General features: G+C 58.9%; 1 protein-coding gene across 2 annotated transcripts in view; it reads right to left on the reverse strand.

Moving 5' to 3' along the window:
* Positions 1 to 4,139, reverse strand: part of IGSF9B (immunoglobulin superfamily member 9B) — a 44,589-nt gene extending 40,450 nt beyond the window's left edge. For both annotated transcript variants that reach the window (XM_425796.8, XM_004948000.5), the window contains exon 1: positions 3,892 to 4,139. In XM_425796.8, the coding sequence (XP_425796.4) occupies positions 3,892 to 3,955 (64 nt within the window). In that variant the 5' untranslated portion in view covers positions 3,956 to 4,139. The remainder of the gene's footprint in view (positions 1 to 3,891) is intronic.
* Positions 4,140 to 14,043: the final 9,904 nt, after the last annotated feature.

Here is a 14,043-nt window from a genome sequence, read left to right on the forward strand (position 1 = left end):
AGGGCTGCCCCATTCCAACCTGCAAACCCAGCCCTGGTGCTGCTCCTGACCCTGCTACATGCACGCTTCCCTTCCAGCCCCAGCTCCTGAAAGCATAACAATAATGGAGACTGCAGCTTTCCATTAAAAGCAGTGTTTCCCACCCTCACATTTGTGAAGAAATGCTTGAAAACAACCCGCAGACGCCAGAAGAAACAGAGCGCAAATAGAAAGGGTATTTTTAAACACACTTGATTTTCCCAGCCAAGTTCGGGGGGGGGTTCGAGACATAACCTGGGGCTTTGAGACCTGGGTCAAAGGAGAGAGCCACAGCAGGGATGCAAACCCCAAATGCCCCCACGGTGCAGCAGCTCACAGTGAGCTGGGGATGCTCTGTAAAGAAAAACACGCAATCAACAGGCTTCACCATCAGAGCAGATCCAGGAAAAATAAAGGCACACTGCGTGCCAGGAGGCGAGAATACAAAATGTGGAGGTGGAGTGGAACACATCCCAGAGGGAGTGGGAAGGCTGCCATCTCGTAGGGCGATGCCATCGTGGGGCTTCCATTGAGGCTGGGACTACCCTTGCTCCTTGCTGGGATCCAGGCTTCCAGGAGGGAAGCAAGGATGCAGCAATGAGGCTTGGCTCTAAAGACTGGGATGCCCCATGGGATGTGCTCACAGGACCCTTTCTATAGGAAGGATGCTTTGCCTGAAGGACGGAGGCATCCTGCTGCATTATAGGCAAGAGAACCATTCTGCTGTCCCTGTCCCCAGGCAGAAGCCCTTCCCCCAGCTGAACAGCAGCATCTGGTTTTCTTTCAGCGTGATTCCTGTGTTTTAAACCCAATTTTCCAGATGGACGGGCTGTGCCGCGTGGAGGTCAAGCGACGCACCTCAAGGTCACGCACAGAGAGGCAGTGGTGGCAGCTCGGGATGAGCAGGTTTGCAGCACGGTGGCAAGCTCAAACCCCATCCACGGGGACAAAGGACATCCCATGTGGCATCAGTGCCATCCCCATGGGGGCCCACGTTAAGTGTGTCTGACTGCTGCCCATGCACCACAATGGTGATAGCACGGGTGGGACTGTGCTGTCACCCACTGGTGTCCCCAACACATGAAGGACATTGGGGTGTAAGGGGGTCACTGTGGTACCCCGGTGCCGCCTGCCCACCTCCCCACACCAGAGCATCCCAACACCCGGAGCCATCTCACAGTGCTGAGCTGCAGCAGATGCTGAGCAGAAACAGCCCCAGGGAGACTTGCTCTGCATCTGGCTCCTGCACAGCGCGTGGTCCTCTCCATCCCTATGCCATCCCAGTCCTCCAGCTTAATATCAACTACAGCACAAGCACTCTGTGTGCTGACAGCCGAGCCACCCGCCAGCAGATCCTGAATCATGCTGTTCCTGGCGCAGGCAGTCCTCCCACCAATGCCAGGAAGCAGGAGGAACGGAGCGATGCGTGCAAGGCCAGCCGGGCACCCAGAGCCCCAGGCTCAGGAGATGTCTGCCGTGAAGAAAGGAAGAGGAGATGCTTCCATCATCCCCGTGGGATGGGAGCGTGCCAAGAGCCAACGGCACGGCACCGAACACAGGAGGCTCACGCTGACCTGTCCTGCAGCAGCTCTGCAGAGGAATGGAGTCTTGCAGGGTCCTCCCATCATAGGAGAAGCTGCATCATCCAGTGGAACAGCAATGGAGCCAGAAAATCATCACCGCACAAATCCAACATCAAGCCGTGGAGCGCGGCACACGCGGCGCACACATCCATCCCTGCGCTTCTCATCCAACGGAGCGCAATCCTCCAGGAAAGGATTGAAATGGGACCAACCCGCTGCCCAACGCTGGTGCCAAACCATCCCCGTGCCAGAGATGCAGCGCTCGAGCTCCAGCACCGCCACGGGAGGTGAGCATCCCCAGCGCCAACATCCCGGTGGTTCCCCCAAAACCGAGCCTAAAATCCCTCCGCGCGCCGCGCTGTGCCATCTCTGCAACGCCACGCCAACAGGAGAGGGAGGAAAGCCCCAGCGTCGTCACAGCCCCCAGGGAACGCCGGGAGGACAGGCCCCCCGACACCCACTGTCGCCGCACCCCGGCACTGTCACGTCCCCGCTCTCCTCCCCCTCACCATAAGAGGGGATAACGCAGCCTCGCTGAGCGGATTACCGCTTGGAAAGCCCTGGGAGAGCCTCGCCAGGCCAGGGGGCTGCCCGCAGCCAGCAGGGCTGTGGGTCAACCCTGGGAGAGGAAGAGGAGGAGGAAGAGGCGGTGGCAGCGGGTGAAAGGCTGGCAAGGCAGGGAGGGCTGAAATCTGGTGCAGGATGAGATCTCAGCCCATGAGCATCACCAGTCTGGTAGCGCAGCACCGGGTGCAGCGGCTCAGGATGGACAGACCCTGCAGAAGAGCCCACGGCCAGCAGGACACCGGCAAAGCCGTGCAGCACCGCCACCAACCACACGCTGACGGCTCCCTCCCCGCAGCCACACTGCCAACAAACGCTGTCCCCATCCACCGCCGAGTGATGCAGGGTGACAGCCACCCACCCACGGGACTCCCTGCTCTTTGCCCATCGGCTGCTGCACCCCCAGCATTGCTTCGGGCAGGGAACACTGCAATCATCCCCCAACAAAGCCCCCTCTCCGCAACGTCGCGTCCCCATCTCCACACTGCTGCATCCCCGCGGGGGCCGCACACCCCCCGCCCGCTGCGCCCACCCACGCATTACTCACAGCGCGCTCATTCATCACGTCGGCGCCTCGCCGTACGCACAGCAGCCAACCCCTGCAGCCCACTCGCCCGTGCCAGCCCCGCCACCCCCTCCCCATTAGGGTAGCCTCATCCCATTAGGGACAGTCCCCTTCCGACCCCCCCTCACTCCAGCCGCAGGGATGCCAGCACCAAGAGACAGCCCCATAGCGGTGCCACCGTGAGCTCGGGGAGCCCCCATGTCCCCATAATTGGGCTCTGGGGCACCCAGGACCACCCCCCCCCCTCCCCCAACCAGCCGGGAGCCGCTGCTGCATCAGCAGACAGCTCGCGGCTCACCTGCTCCCTGCAGGGCTGGCGGCTGAAGGCAGAGCAAGAAAAGCAGGGTGAGTCCCTGCTGCTGTCTCCTGCCTGACCTTGGACAACCCTGTGCCTCAGTTTACCCGCGTGCAGCAGCCACCCAAGGAGGGAGAAGGAACCACCGGGGTTACGGGGAGCAAGCTGCCCCCCAAAGCCTGCAGATGGGAGCACCGACTTCACAGTGCAGGGGAAGCACCAAACCCCTCTGCACTCCCCATTACCCCCCCCCATTCCACCTTCCCCCGAGGCTACAGCCCTGCAGGGAAGGGCATTCCGCATTCCCTGAGTTGCAAGAAAAAATAAGGGGCGCAAACCAAAAAAAAAACCCTACGGGACACATCTCCAGCAAAGGCTCGTCCCCATTAACTTCTCCCGAAGAGAATTTCAAAGCCCGGAGCGGAGCCGCAGCCGCACACCCGCACCATTTGCGGCACCGCACCGCCCGCAGCGCGGGGGGATCGCAGCGTCCCGATGTGCAGCCGCCGCTCTCCGGGAGGTCACCGCAAAAAACGCTCCGCGCCCTCGCGCAGCGCCCTCCCTACCACCGGCTTTTATTAAAGAGAAAACAAATAAAGCGGCGCAGCCCTCCCCGCAGCCCGGCACGCTGCCCTCGCCCGTGCACACACACCGGAGGAGACGCAAAACCCGCCCGGAGCCGCAGCAAAGCCGCGCGCACCGCGCCCCGGGGGCGCGCACCGTCCTCCCCCCGCCCCGAGGTGAGGAACCCCGGCGCGAAGCCCCGCAGCGACCCCCGGTGCCCCCATCAACCCTCCACCCCCCGGGGCACCACTCCCGGCGCAAACCCCGCTGCATGCACGCGCAGCCCCCCCCGTCCCGCTCACCTTGCACGCTCAGCCCGCGGGCGCCGAGCACACTTGCTACCAAAGCGGCCACATACCAAATCATAGTACTACCGGCCCCCGGTGCGCAGCATCTTCCGCCCGCCGGGCGGCCCGGCCGGGGCGGGGCGGGGCTGGCCGGGCCGGGGCAGGGTTCCCCGGGCCGCCGCGGGGCTGGCCGGGCCGGAGGAGCGGCTCAAGGCCGACCGCCGGCCGCCGCCGTCGCGCTGCACCTGCCTCCGCCGCTCGGCGCGGCGCGCAGCCTAGCCTGCGCCCTTTAGCGGCTCGGTGCCGCCCCCGCCCTCCTCTCATTGGCCGCGCCCCGGCGGAGTGGGCGGTGATTGGCTGACGGTGCGGCCCGGGCCCGTTTCAAGGTGGGTTGGCGCGCACGGGGCCCCGCGCCGCAGTATCATGCGCACTGCCGGGTGCGCCGGCACGGCCCGGCCCGGGGTCACCTCCGCGCGCGGTCACCCCCGCGGGGCCCGGGAGCCGCCTGTGCCCGGGCTGGGCCGCCTCCCTGCTCCCCGTGCGCCGCCTGCCCCCGTGCTGCGCCGCCTTTCCGTCTCCAGGTGTGCCGTCTCCCCGTCCCCAGGCAGTGCCACCTGTCCCCGAGCAATGTCACCTCCCCGTCCCCAGATGTGCCACCTGCTCTCCGGCAGCATCGCCGCTCTGTGCCCAGATGTGCCACCTCCCCGTCCCCGTGCGCCACCGGTCCACACGCAGTGCCGCCTCTCTGTCCCCGAGCGCACCACCTGTCCTCTAGCAATGTCACTTCTCTGTCCCCAGATGTGCCACCTGCCTCTGAGCAGTGCCACTTTCTTGTCTCCTGATGTAGCACCTGCCCTCAAGCAGTGTCACATCCCTGTCCCCAGCTGTGCCACCCGCCCCCATGCAGTGTCACCCCTGTCCCCAGATGTGCCACCTTCCAGAGCCATCTCGGTGCCACCCTGACCACCACCAGCGGTACCATCTGTCCCTGATGCCCTGCACAGGTTCAGTTATGGTCTTGCTGCCATCTGTGGCCCCCCTGCATGGGATCAGCATCACCATCAGTGGATCCACCTGCCCTCTGTGCCACGCCACTCTCACCTGTGTCACAAACTTGACACCACAGCATGGTGCCACATGCATGCACCATCCCACAGGTGTCGCCAGCATTGGTGGCCAATGCCACCCCTAGCACCAGCTGTGCCACCTGCTCACTGCCACATCCTCCTGCCACCCTGTGCTCCCCGTGCCACCTCTCAGCACCCTACGACAGCTCTGTGCCCCCTCTGTGGCACCCAGACACAGCTCCGTGCCATTTCCCTGCACCCTGCCCTTGCTCTCCTCCCTGCTCACCTCTCCTCCCTGCGCAGACCTCTGCTGATGCCAGATGGACAAGCAGCCTGGCCAGCTCCCGAGGAGAGAAACGGGCCACTGCACTTCCCGTGAGGTGACAGGCAGCCTGGGAGGGACAGGCTGGCACAGCCGTGATGCCCACGCCGACGGGAGAGGGTCTGGAGAGGCTGGAGCAGCTGCCGGTCCCCCACCCCTTCTGCTCAACCCACCCATCTGCAGTGCCGCCATCTATTTTGGTCAACATTATGATCCAGGTCTTCTCAATGGCTTCAGCCGGGGCGTCTCCATAAATTCAAAGAAAAATAAACATAATGAAGGGCATTGATTATACATACACAACAGCCCAAGGCAGGATGCACCCGGAGTCTGTGATCGATGGGGACGACCCAGCCCCACAGCCCTGCCATCCATCACAGAGCTGGGAATATGGCTTGGGTTGGAGCGCGGCTGCTGGTTCACACCCTTGTTTTTCCAGACTAATTTGCTAGTTTTATAAAATCCATTCCCCACTGTTTTCACACTTCTCTCCCTCTCTATTTATAGCCAGGTTTATTTACATGAGCAGGGCACTCCGTGTACTTTCCCATCAGTTGGCTGTGGCAGAGCTGACAGCAGATGAGGAGCGCCCGGACCCTCGGCCACAACCCTTCTGCACCTGGGGATGGACCCTTCCTCCAGTGCACAACTGGTGCCACCCCAACAGGGTCAGCACCTTCCCATCTCAAAGGAAAGCTCTTCCATGCCACTGGCCTGGGGATGCCCACCATTCCTCAGCTCAGAAGGTCATGAAAAGGGGGGGGGGGGGGGAGTCATTGCAGAGCACAACTCGGTATCACAGCCCTCTGCCCCGGGAGCAGTAATGGAGAGCAAAGCAGATCACGCAGGGCTGAGTCACTCACCAACTGCCCAGTGATACGTTTACCAGTTGGCCTTACAAGAGGGATAACAATGTCATTGTGTTGTATTTGCTTTCTTTACTGGGAGATACTGACGTTGCAAGTATATGCAATGACAGTGCATGTGCCAAGAGACATTGGGATGCAGCTTTCCCCATGGCACCTTGGGCAAGACCCCTCGGGCTTAGGATCACCGGAGAAGGAGAAAGGTTTGAGAATGGGCACAGAAAAATGGGAATGAGCTATGAGATGAGGCTGGAAATGGAGCTGGGCAGCGAAGCTCTGGTTCAGCCTCTCACATGGGGCAGTAAAAAGAATGAAATAAGGATCTGGGGCTCTGGCACAGCGAGGTCACGGGCTGCAGAAGAGAGCCAGCTTGCTTGTCTCAATTAACCTGATGGGTCACAGAGAGGCTGACCTGCAGCACAGCATCCCTCGAGGAGCACAACCTGCACGGACCTGGGCTGCTGCAGCCCCCGCCGAGCACACGTATGGGATTATTCACAGCCCTCAGCATTTGCATGATGGAGTCACGAGTCTCACAACATCTGATCTCCCGAGAGAGCTGCCTCCTGCACTTCAGGAGGCAACGGCCCACATTTGGAAAGTGGGACTCGGTGTCTCACAGCATCCCACACCGCCCAGCTGTCACCTCCTCCCCACCCCGGGAGGGGGCCAGGAGAATGGAGCATACCCCGAAGAGAGGGACAGCTTTGGGGCAGAGGCACGCAGGAGCTGAAATGCTGAGCCAGCCTGCAGCATCACTGCCAGCACAGGGAGAAATGCACAGCCCTGCGATGGAGCAAGGCAGGCAGCTCAGTGCTGGGTTCCTGGCCCCGGTGGCTCATCGCCGGCGTGTGACTCCAGCTGGCAAGCAAAGAGCAGCATCCTGCCATGCCTCCCCGGCTGCACGGCCAAGTCGTGGAGCAATCCACCTGTGTGTGGTATTTCAGAAAAGACACACTAACTTCTGCAGAGTGGGGTCAGCTGAGTCACGTTAACAACTTTTTCCTCCCGTTAGCAGGTCTCCAACGTAGCTGATGAGTAATCAGCCCACTAATAGACTCACTCACACAACACTCCCTGTATCAAGTGGCAGCAATTGCCTGCCTTGTCTGATTAACCTCAAAGAAGGATCTGGCTCCGGTAATGCGATACTCCATCCTTATCTCATCCAGCCCAAACACGGCTCTCTGCAGTCCCAGGGGAAAAGGGTGCCGACACTGGGAAAGGTTTGGGGTCCGCATCCCATCACTAGATGGGGAAAAAACCCATAGCCATCATCACAGGACCTTGGCTGGGGCAGATGCAGCTCAGGTGGGATAGGAGACCCTGACCCACATCAGCCCCTCCGGGCATACCTCAAGTGGGGGGTAGCAGGCACCCATCGCTACCCCCTCCTGGCAGCAGCACAAATCCCTCTCCCACACAGCCCCAGCACCGCCACCCACCCCATTACTCACTGGGCCTCTTGGCACGGGGAACGCAGCCCCACACAGGGAATTTGGGCACAGCACGTGCTCCTGGAGGCTGGGGACTTGTCATCGGCACTGTCATCGCCGTGAGTAACGACACTGAGTCCTGGCCTCCCCCTAGCACATCCCCAAAAAGTATCACTCTCCGGGGGAAGTGCAGCCCCACGGCAGCCTCCCCTGCACTGCAGGGAAACTGAGGCACGGGGCTCTGGAGCAGGAGGGAAAGGCTGGGCCATCTCTCCTTTGTGCCACCGTGGGGGACAGGTGACTCACTGAAGGTCGGGCAGTGGGGCTGGCTCAGCGCCGAGTCCCAGCACTCCAACCTCTCGCCCTGGCATCCTCCCCAGCCCCTGCACATGCAGCGTGTCATCAGCAGTGACACACTCTGCTGACGTCCCCAAATCATGTGGCGGCAGCAGCATCGCTGGTAATTACTGGTGGCAGGAGTGCTCCCCCCTGTGCTGCTGCTTGCTGCAGGCTGCAGCCGGGCATGCTGGGCTCCCAAGACTCCGTGGCCAGGTCCCCTGGATCCCCATAGCACAGGGATGGGGACAAGCACGGGCTGGGCTGGGCTGCAGCCTCCCTGGCAGGGGAAGCAGAGAGATAGGGTGCAGCGTGCCGGGGATTGGAAAGGGCTTTTGCTGCCAGAGAGAAGGGCTCTGTTGTAGCATGCCAAGAAGCAGGGGAGGCTCAGAGCTGCCTTTGTTCGCAGGGGAGCAGGGGCTGAAGCTGTGCACATCCTCACTGTGCTGCTGCTCCTGCAAGTGGGTAGCCCTAAACAGAGCCACTGCTGGGGGCTGAATAGGGTCAGGGGGCTGTCCTCAGCACTGAACAGTCAGAGATAACCCTTTGTTTCCTGCAACCAGGCACCAGAGAGGGGATCCCTGCCCATCAGTGGGCGGGCAAAGTGGAACCCCCTGCAAACAGCCCACTGGGTAGCTGAGCCGCCTGCAGCAGCATCACCTGAGGCCAGCACAGTGCCAGCTGCCTGCTCCTGTGTGCACAGGTGAGCAGAGGTAGAGGGAAAAGAGGCCACGGCCCTCCAACTGCTGCAGCCCAGATACCATGGGGATGGGCTCCAGGAAACGTAGTGTGCCCACTCCCCACGCTGTCCCAGGACACGTGGCTCAGCCTTGCTCCAGGCATTGCAGTGACAGACTGAAACCTTTCATAAGCCAGAAGGGATGCAGAAGCTCAGGGTGATGACCCGATGACACTGCAGTGGCAGGAAGGAAACCCCCAGCCAGAAACCAGGAATGCAGCTCTTTCTCCACCGCACAACTTCACATATGCACTCCTCCCTCCGGTTGATTTGCCTGCTGCACAGAGCTGGGATCTTCTCAGCCCCTGGGATGCATGGACACACTGCCAGGTGAGCAGAAGCACTCAGCTCCAGGGATAAGGCACAAACTTGGGAGATGAATCTGCCAGTTCTCAGCTCCCCCCCCAGCACTGCTTCCCACAGCTGGGCTTGGCCCCGAATCCGCTCCCCCGCCACCAGGCAGCAATCAGCTCTGCATTCAGAGGCTGCTGGGGAGGATGATTAGGCAGCGAGTCACACCACTTTGGGACAAATGTGCAATCAGTCCGGGAGCACAGCACCTTCCCAGCATAACCGAGGGGATGCCCCAGAGTGGGACCTGCGGGGTGTGAGCGTGGGCTGAGCAGCTCTACAGCACCGCACCCCATGTGCTGGCAGCCCCCAGCCCCAGAACAGCCCCAAGGATGCTGTGAGGCTCCAGGTGTGCTGTCCGCCCCGCCTATCACTGCATCATCCTCTGGATTCATGAGCCACAACTCTGGCTGAATGGCCAGAAGCCTCCCACCTTCCCAACTTAACCCTGAATGAGCTGAGCACGGTCCTGGGAAAGGAGACAACGAAGATGTGCCTCCAACCTTGGATTTTCCCCATTAGACAGCAGCAGGACAGCCCCAAGAGCCTGCACCATGGGACAACATGCAGCAGATGCATGCCCTGGTCCATTCCCCTTCCCCAGCTGGTGAGCAGAGGGAGATCCTCCCTTTATGCCCTGCCACCCGAGATCCCATAACCCACAGACAATCTCTCACATAACAGCCTCCCTCTCCATCTCAAGGCTGGTGTGTCGCTGCTGCTGCATGCTGACATTTTTTTGCTGGATGCCACTTATTTATAGCACGCCTGACCTTTTCCCAAGTTTACATCCTCCTTTCCCTTCCATCCTCCCACCAGCACCAAAAGCCACCCCCACCTTTCTCCCAAGCCCATTTGCATGCAGCATCCCCCGAGGCTGAGCTTGGATGCTGCTCGCTTGCATCCCCGTAAAGGAAAAATCTAGGGGTGTCCATCATGCACGAGACCCACTTTCCTTCTGCGAGGAACAGTTTGGAGTTGAACCTCCCACCCAGATGATCCGAAATCTGTGCTGGGGGAGAGCAGAGGGGCCCTTTCCCCCTCAGCCTCTGTGCTGAAAGCAGCAGCAGCCCGGCTCTGTGTGGGTGGGATTTGCCAGCAAGCTGCAGGCTGGAAGGGCAGGGAGAGCTGGAACAGCTCCTGCACATCGATTGCATCCCAGCTTCAGGCTGCTCGGGGCTGCTGCAGGGAAATTTTCCCTTTCCATCCCCCCAGACAGCAAAACCTGATCCCCATCGGGATCCCCATCACCTGCTCCCTATGACCATGCAGTCCCCTTGCTCTCATCACCCCAGGGCATCCCAGGTGCTGGGGACACAGGAGCCAACCCTGGCATGCCATGGGGACCCCAGCACATGTCCCACGTCCTGACCCCATAGCAGCCAGCCCCCCACTGCTCCCACTGCTCTAATTACTCCTCTGCCATCCGGCATGGGGCCCTCCGACCCAATTACAATTGATCCCTCACTCCAGCCCGATCGATGCCATCGACTGAGGCATCAGAAAGACAAATCCATGCTCCCAGCCCAGGAAGGCGGCAGGGATGCCCCCAACACCCACCAGCACTGGGTGGGGGCTGTTGGGCTGCAGCAAGAAGAGCTAAAGCCTCATTGTCTTATGCCACGCAGCCCTAACCTCAAAGGAATCCCCCCCCCCAAAAAAAACTTCCATCCATCTGGCTCCAGTGGAGTAATTGAGTCAGAGCCCAAGCACGGGATCACTCACCAACCTTCAGGACACGTTACATGGATGGGAAATGCACAGGAGCTGCCCCTACATCCCCCGCTGCCCCCAAGCAGATAACACACCCGCATAAGGAAATTACAAGGAATTTGCTGCCATCCCATCTAATCCACAGGGGAGACATCTGAATCCTACAAGGAGCATTTGGCCTCTGGGTTCGGAAGAGCTTAGAGGCATGCAGAGACATTAAAAACACACATGGGGATTAAGGCAGGAGCTGGGAAGGGAGAGCACAGCTGGAGAGCCAGGGTGGCTATGAGAGGTGGTTGGGGACCTGAGGTGTGGCAAGCAGGCTTTGGGCAAAGTCTACATGCCACCCCCAGTGCCCCAAGGCCTAAAACAGTGGGAACCCATGAGCTCCTGTGGATGGATGGGATTTGACCCAACAGAAATCAGATTCTGCAGAATTTGGGGCAGCGTTGTGATGCACAAGGAGGCATTGAGCACCCACAGCCAGGCCACAAAGCCCATGCCCAGATCCCAGCATGGGGTCCGTGCCGGTGGGGTCTTGCAAGGATACACTTTGGAAGCGTCCCTCATCATTTGGGATTTATTCTGATCATCTCTAATCCTCCGCCTTGATTGCTGAGGCTCCCGATCTCATTAGCTGGGCTATGCCGGGTAGTTATTTATGCTGGGGGGAGGTTGGTGTTTAAAATTGATATTAATCCCATCTCAATAATCTGATGGTTATTGATTTTTATTTTTAACCTGGCTTCTTATTAAGGCGAGCCCAGGCAGCTCCCTGCTCCAAGGCAGCCCCAGCCCTGCGTCCTCCCCATCCCCTACAACACACCCCACAAATGGGTTCACACCTCCCGGGGCCTCCGCAGGCTGTGAGCATCACCGCCACTCAGTGCTGCCGGCAGAGCCTCCAACCCCTCCGCTGTTCTCCTTCCAACCCAATAGGAGCATCTTTTTATGTTATAACAGAAAGAAACCGCTTCCGCTCGCCGCGTTTAGGGACATCAGCGCTCACAATTGCCTGATTAAGAAGGAGCCATTAACACCCCGTCAAAACAGCTTCTCAACAACGAGCTTTGACAAAATTGTCACGGTAGATGTATCGGGAGAGAGAGGGAGCCGGCGCAGCCCGCCGGGCGCGATTCTACATCATTTTGACAGCTCGCATTAAGGCAACTTCAGGCACCTTTGGGAAATTACCTCGGCGCTGCGCGGAGCTCAGCATCCACCCCTGCCACGAAGGGAGCGGTGGGATGCTCCTGTGCGCACCACGCCTCCTGCCTCGGTTTCCCGAAGCACAGAGTCCAATCGGCTCCAAGCACAGCACCGATATCCACGTGCATCGCTGCAACCCGCCGGGGATTTCCTCCTGCTCCAAACCTGCTCCCATTCATTTTCTCCCTGCTCCAGCAGCACGGGAACGTGCCACCTTTTTTGCTGATGCTAAGAGTTAATGGCTGCCTCCCCGCCTCCTCTCTAGACCCTTGGCAAAAAGCAAAATGCCAACAACTTCGGGAACAGCTCGTGTTTAGCTTGGCAGGACAGCTATTGTTCCTGTATTGAAAATACATGTATCATCCTGAAATGTTGTGAGTGAAAGCAGATTGTTTCCCCCCAGTCCTGTTAAAGCAATGGCAAGCACCGTATTGCAGCTGGAGGCGCATCAAGATGAGCTTTTCAAGGAGCGAGCCAGCAAGGCTTTCCAAGTTGTTTGCATAGGACAGAAGACTGACCCCACCATAGCATCCCCATGGCCATGCTGGAGCAAACCCAGCCTTCTATCCCATCCTCATCGAGCACTGAGCCTGTAGCCAGCAAGGTTTTGCTCTAGGTGGGGTGAAAGCTCTATGGAGCAAAGCCAGAGCATCAAGTGCCAGAGCTGCGTTGGTCCCTGCAGGTCCTCATGGAGAATAAATCCTAAGTGAAGAATAGAAGCAGCGTGCCCCATCCAAGGGGAACACAACGATCAATCAAAGCATGGACGGAGCTGGGAGCAGCAGGAGGGTCTGCCCAGAAGTGCCCGGGATCAATGGGGGAGGTGTGAGGAGGGCACCCGGTGGCCACACAGTATTTTTAGCTGCTGGTTTTATTTAAGAGCTGGAGGTTTAATAAGGAGGTGGTTTTAATTGGAGCTGAAGCCACTAAGGAAAACACAAGCAATGGGAGTAAATATATAAAAATAGTCGGGTTTCTAAAGGTTGTGTGATACCTTCCTAATTAAACGGAGCGTGTTTTAATTACAAATCAAAGTCACTGCCATTTGAAAAAACAACCCACAGGCATTTTCCGTGATTGGAAGAGCAGCTGACGCCAACTTGGGAAAGCAGAGTTGCCAAGAAGATGGGTTGGGGGTCAGCTGTGATTAACTCATTTACAATGGCACCAAAGCAGAGCCGCAGAGCCACAGAGACCCCCAAGGTGGGCTATGGGCACAGCAGGAACTGGGAGAGATGGACAAAGGCTTTTAACATCTTGTAAGGAGGACACGGGGAGGAGATGCAACACTTGTAAACCAGATGAGTGTTTGATGGCAGTGCCTGGTTGACCTGTTGGGATGTCCCTCCTTAGACATGATATATTTTTAACAGAGCATTCCAGTTACAGGAGCTCAGGTGGGCACATGGAGTTTCACAGTGTCCCCCTCCAAGAAAACCCCAACCCAAACCAGCGGGGAGCTGGTAGAGCCAACACAAGCAGAAGGACATGGAGAGCCCAGAAACCTGTTGGAGATGCCACCTGCGGGAACCATCCCCTGGCCCTGCCTCCTGTTGGGGTGACATTGAGAGGAACTGAGATCTGGGTTGAAACCTGCCTGCAGCCCCTGGGGGCCTTAGAGTCATAGGATATCTCAAGATGATAGGGATTAATAAGGATCATGGCACCCAACATGGCTCCTACCAGAGATACCCACTACTGGAGACCCAAGGCAAGGTTGCCATCCCCTAGTTCAGGGTGAAGGAGGCTGGTGGTACCCAAAAACACTGCTCCAAGCAGAACAGTGACAGCGCAGCATCCAGGGAAGCACTCAGTATGGTATGAGAACTACAGCCATCAAGACCTGTGCATCCTGACATACACCTTCATGCTTCCAGGGACAACTACTGAGCAAAAAGCCACTCCTGTCCAGGAGAACCAGACACTTCCCAGCCCTGCAGCTCCTACCTGAGGACGCAGCCATCACAGAGGCTGCCTGACACCTCCCCAAGCCACCTTCCCAGCAATTACCTCCCCAAAAAGTTAATAAGGAACGCCTTTGTCTGGAAGGCACTCATTAAAAAAAAAAAAAAATTGGCATGAAGAACGATGTATATTGCACAACAAAATGTGTTGCGTTTTAATATGT

The sequence above is a fragment of the Gallus gallus genome, chromosome 24 (genome assembly GCF_016699485.2).
Source record: "Gallus gallus isolate bGalGal1 chromosome 24, bGalGal1.mat.broiler.GRCg7b, whole genome shotgun sequence".
In the NCBI taxonomy this organism is placed as follows: domain Eukaryota; kingdom Metazoa; phylum Chordata; class Aves; order Galliformes; family Phasianidae; genus Gallus; species Gallus gallus.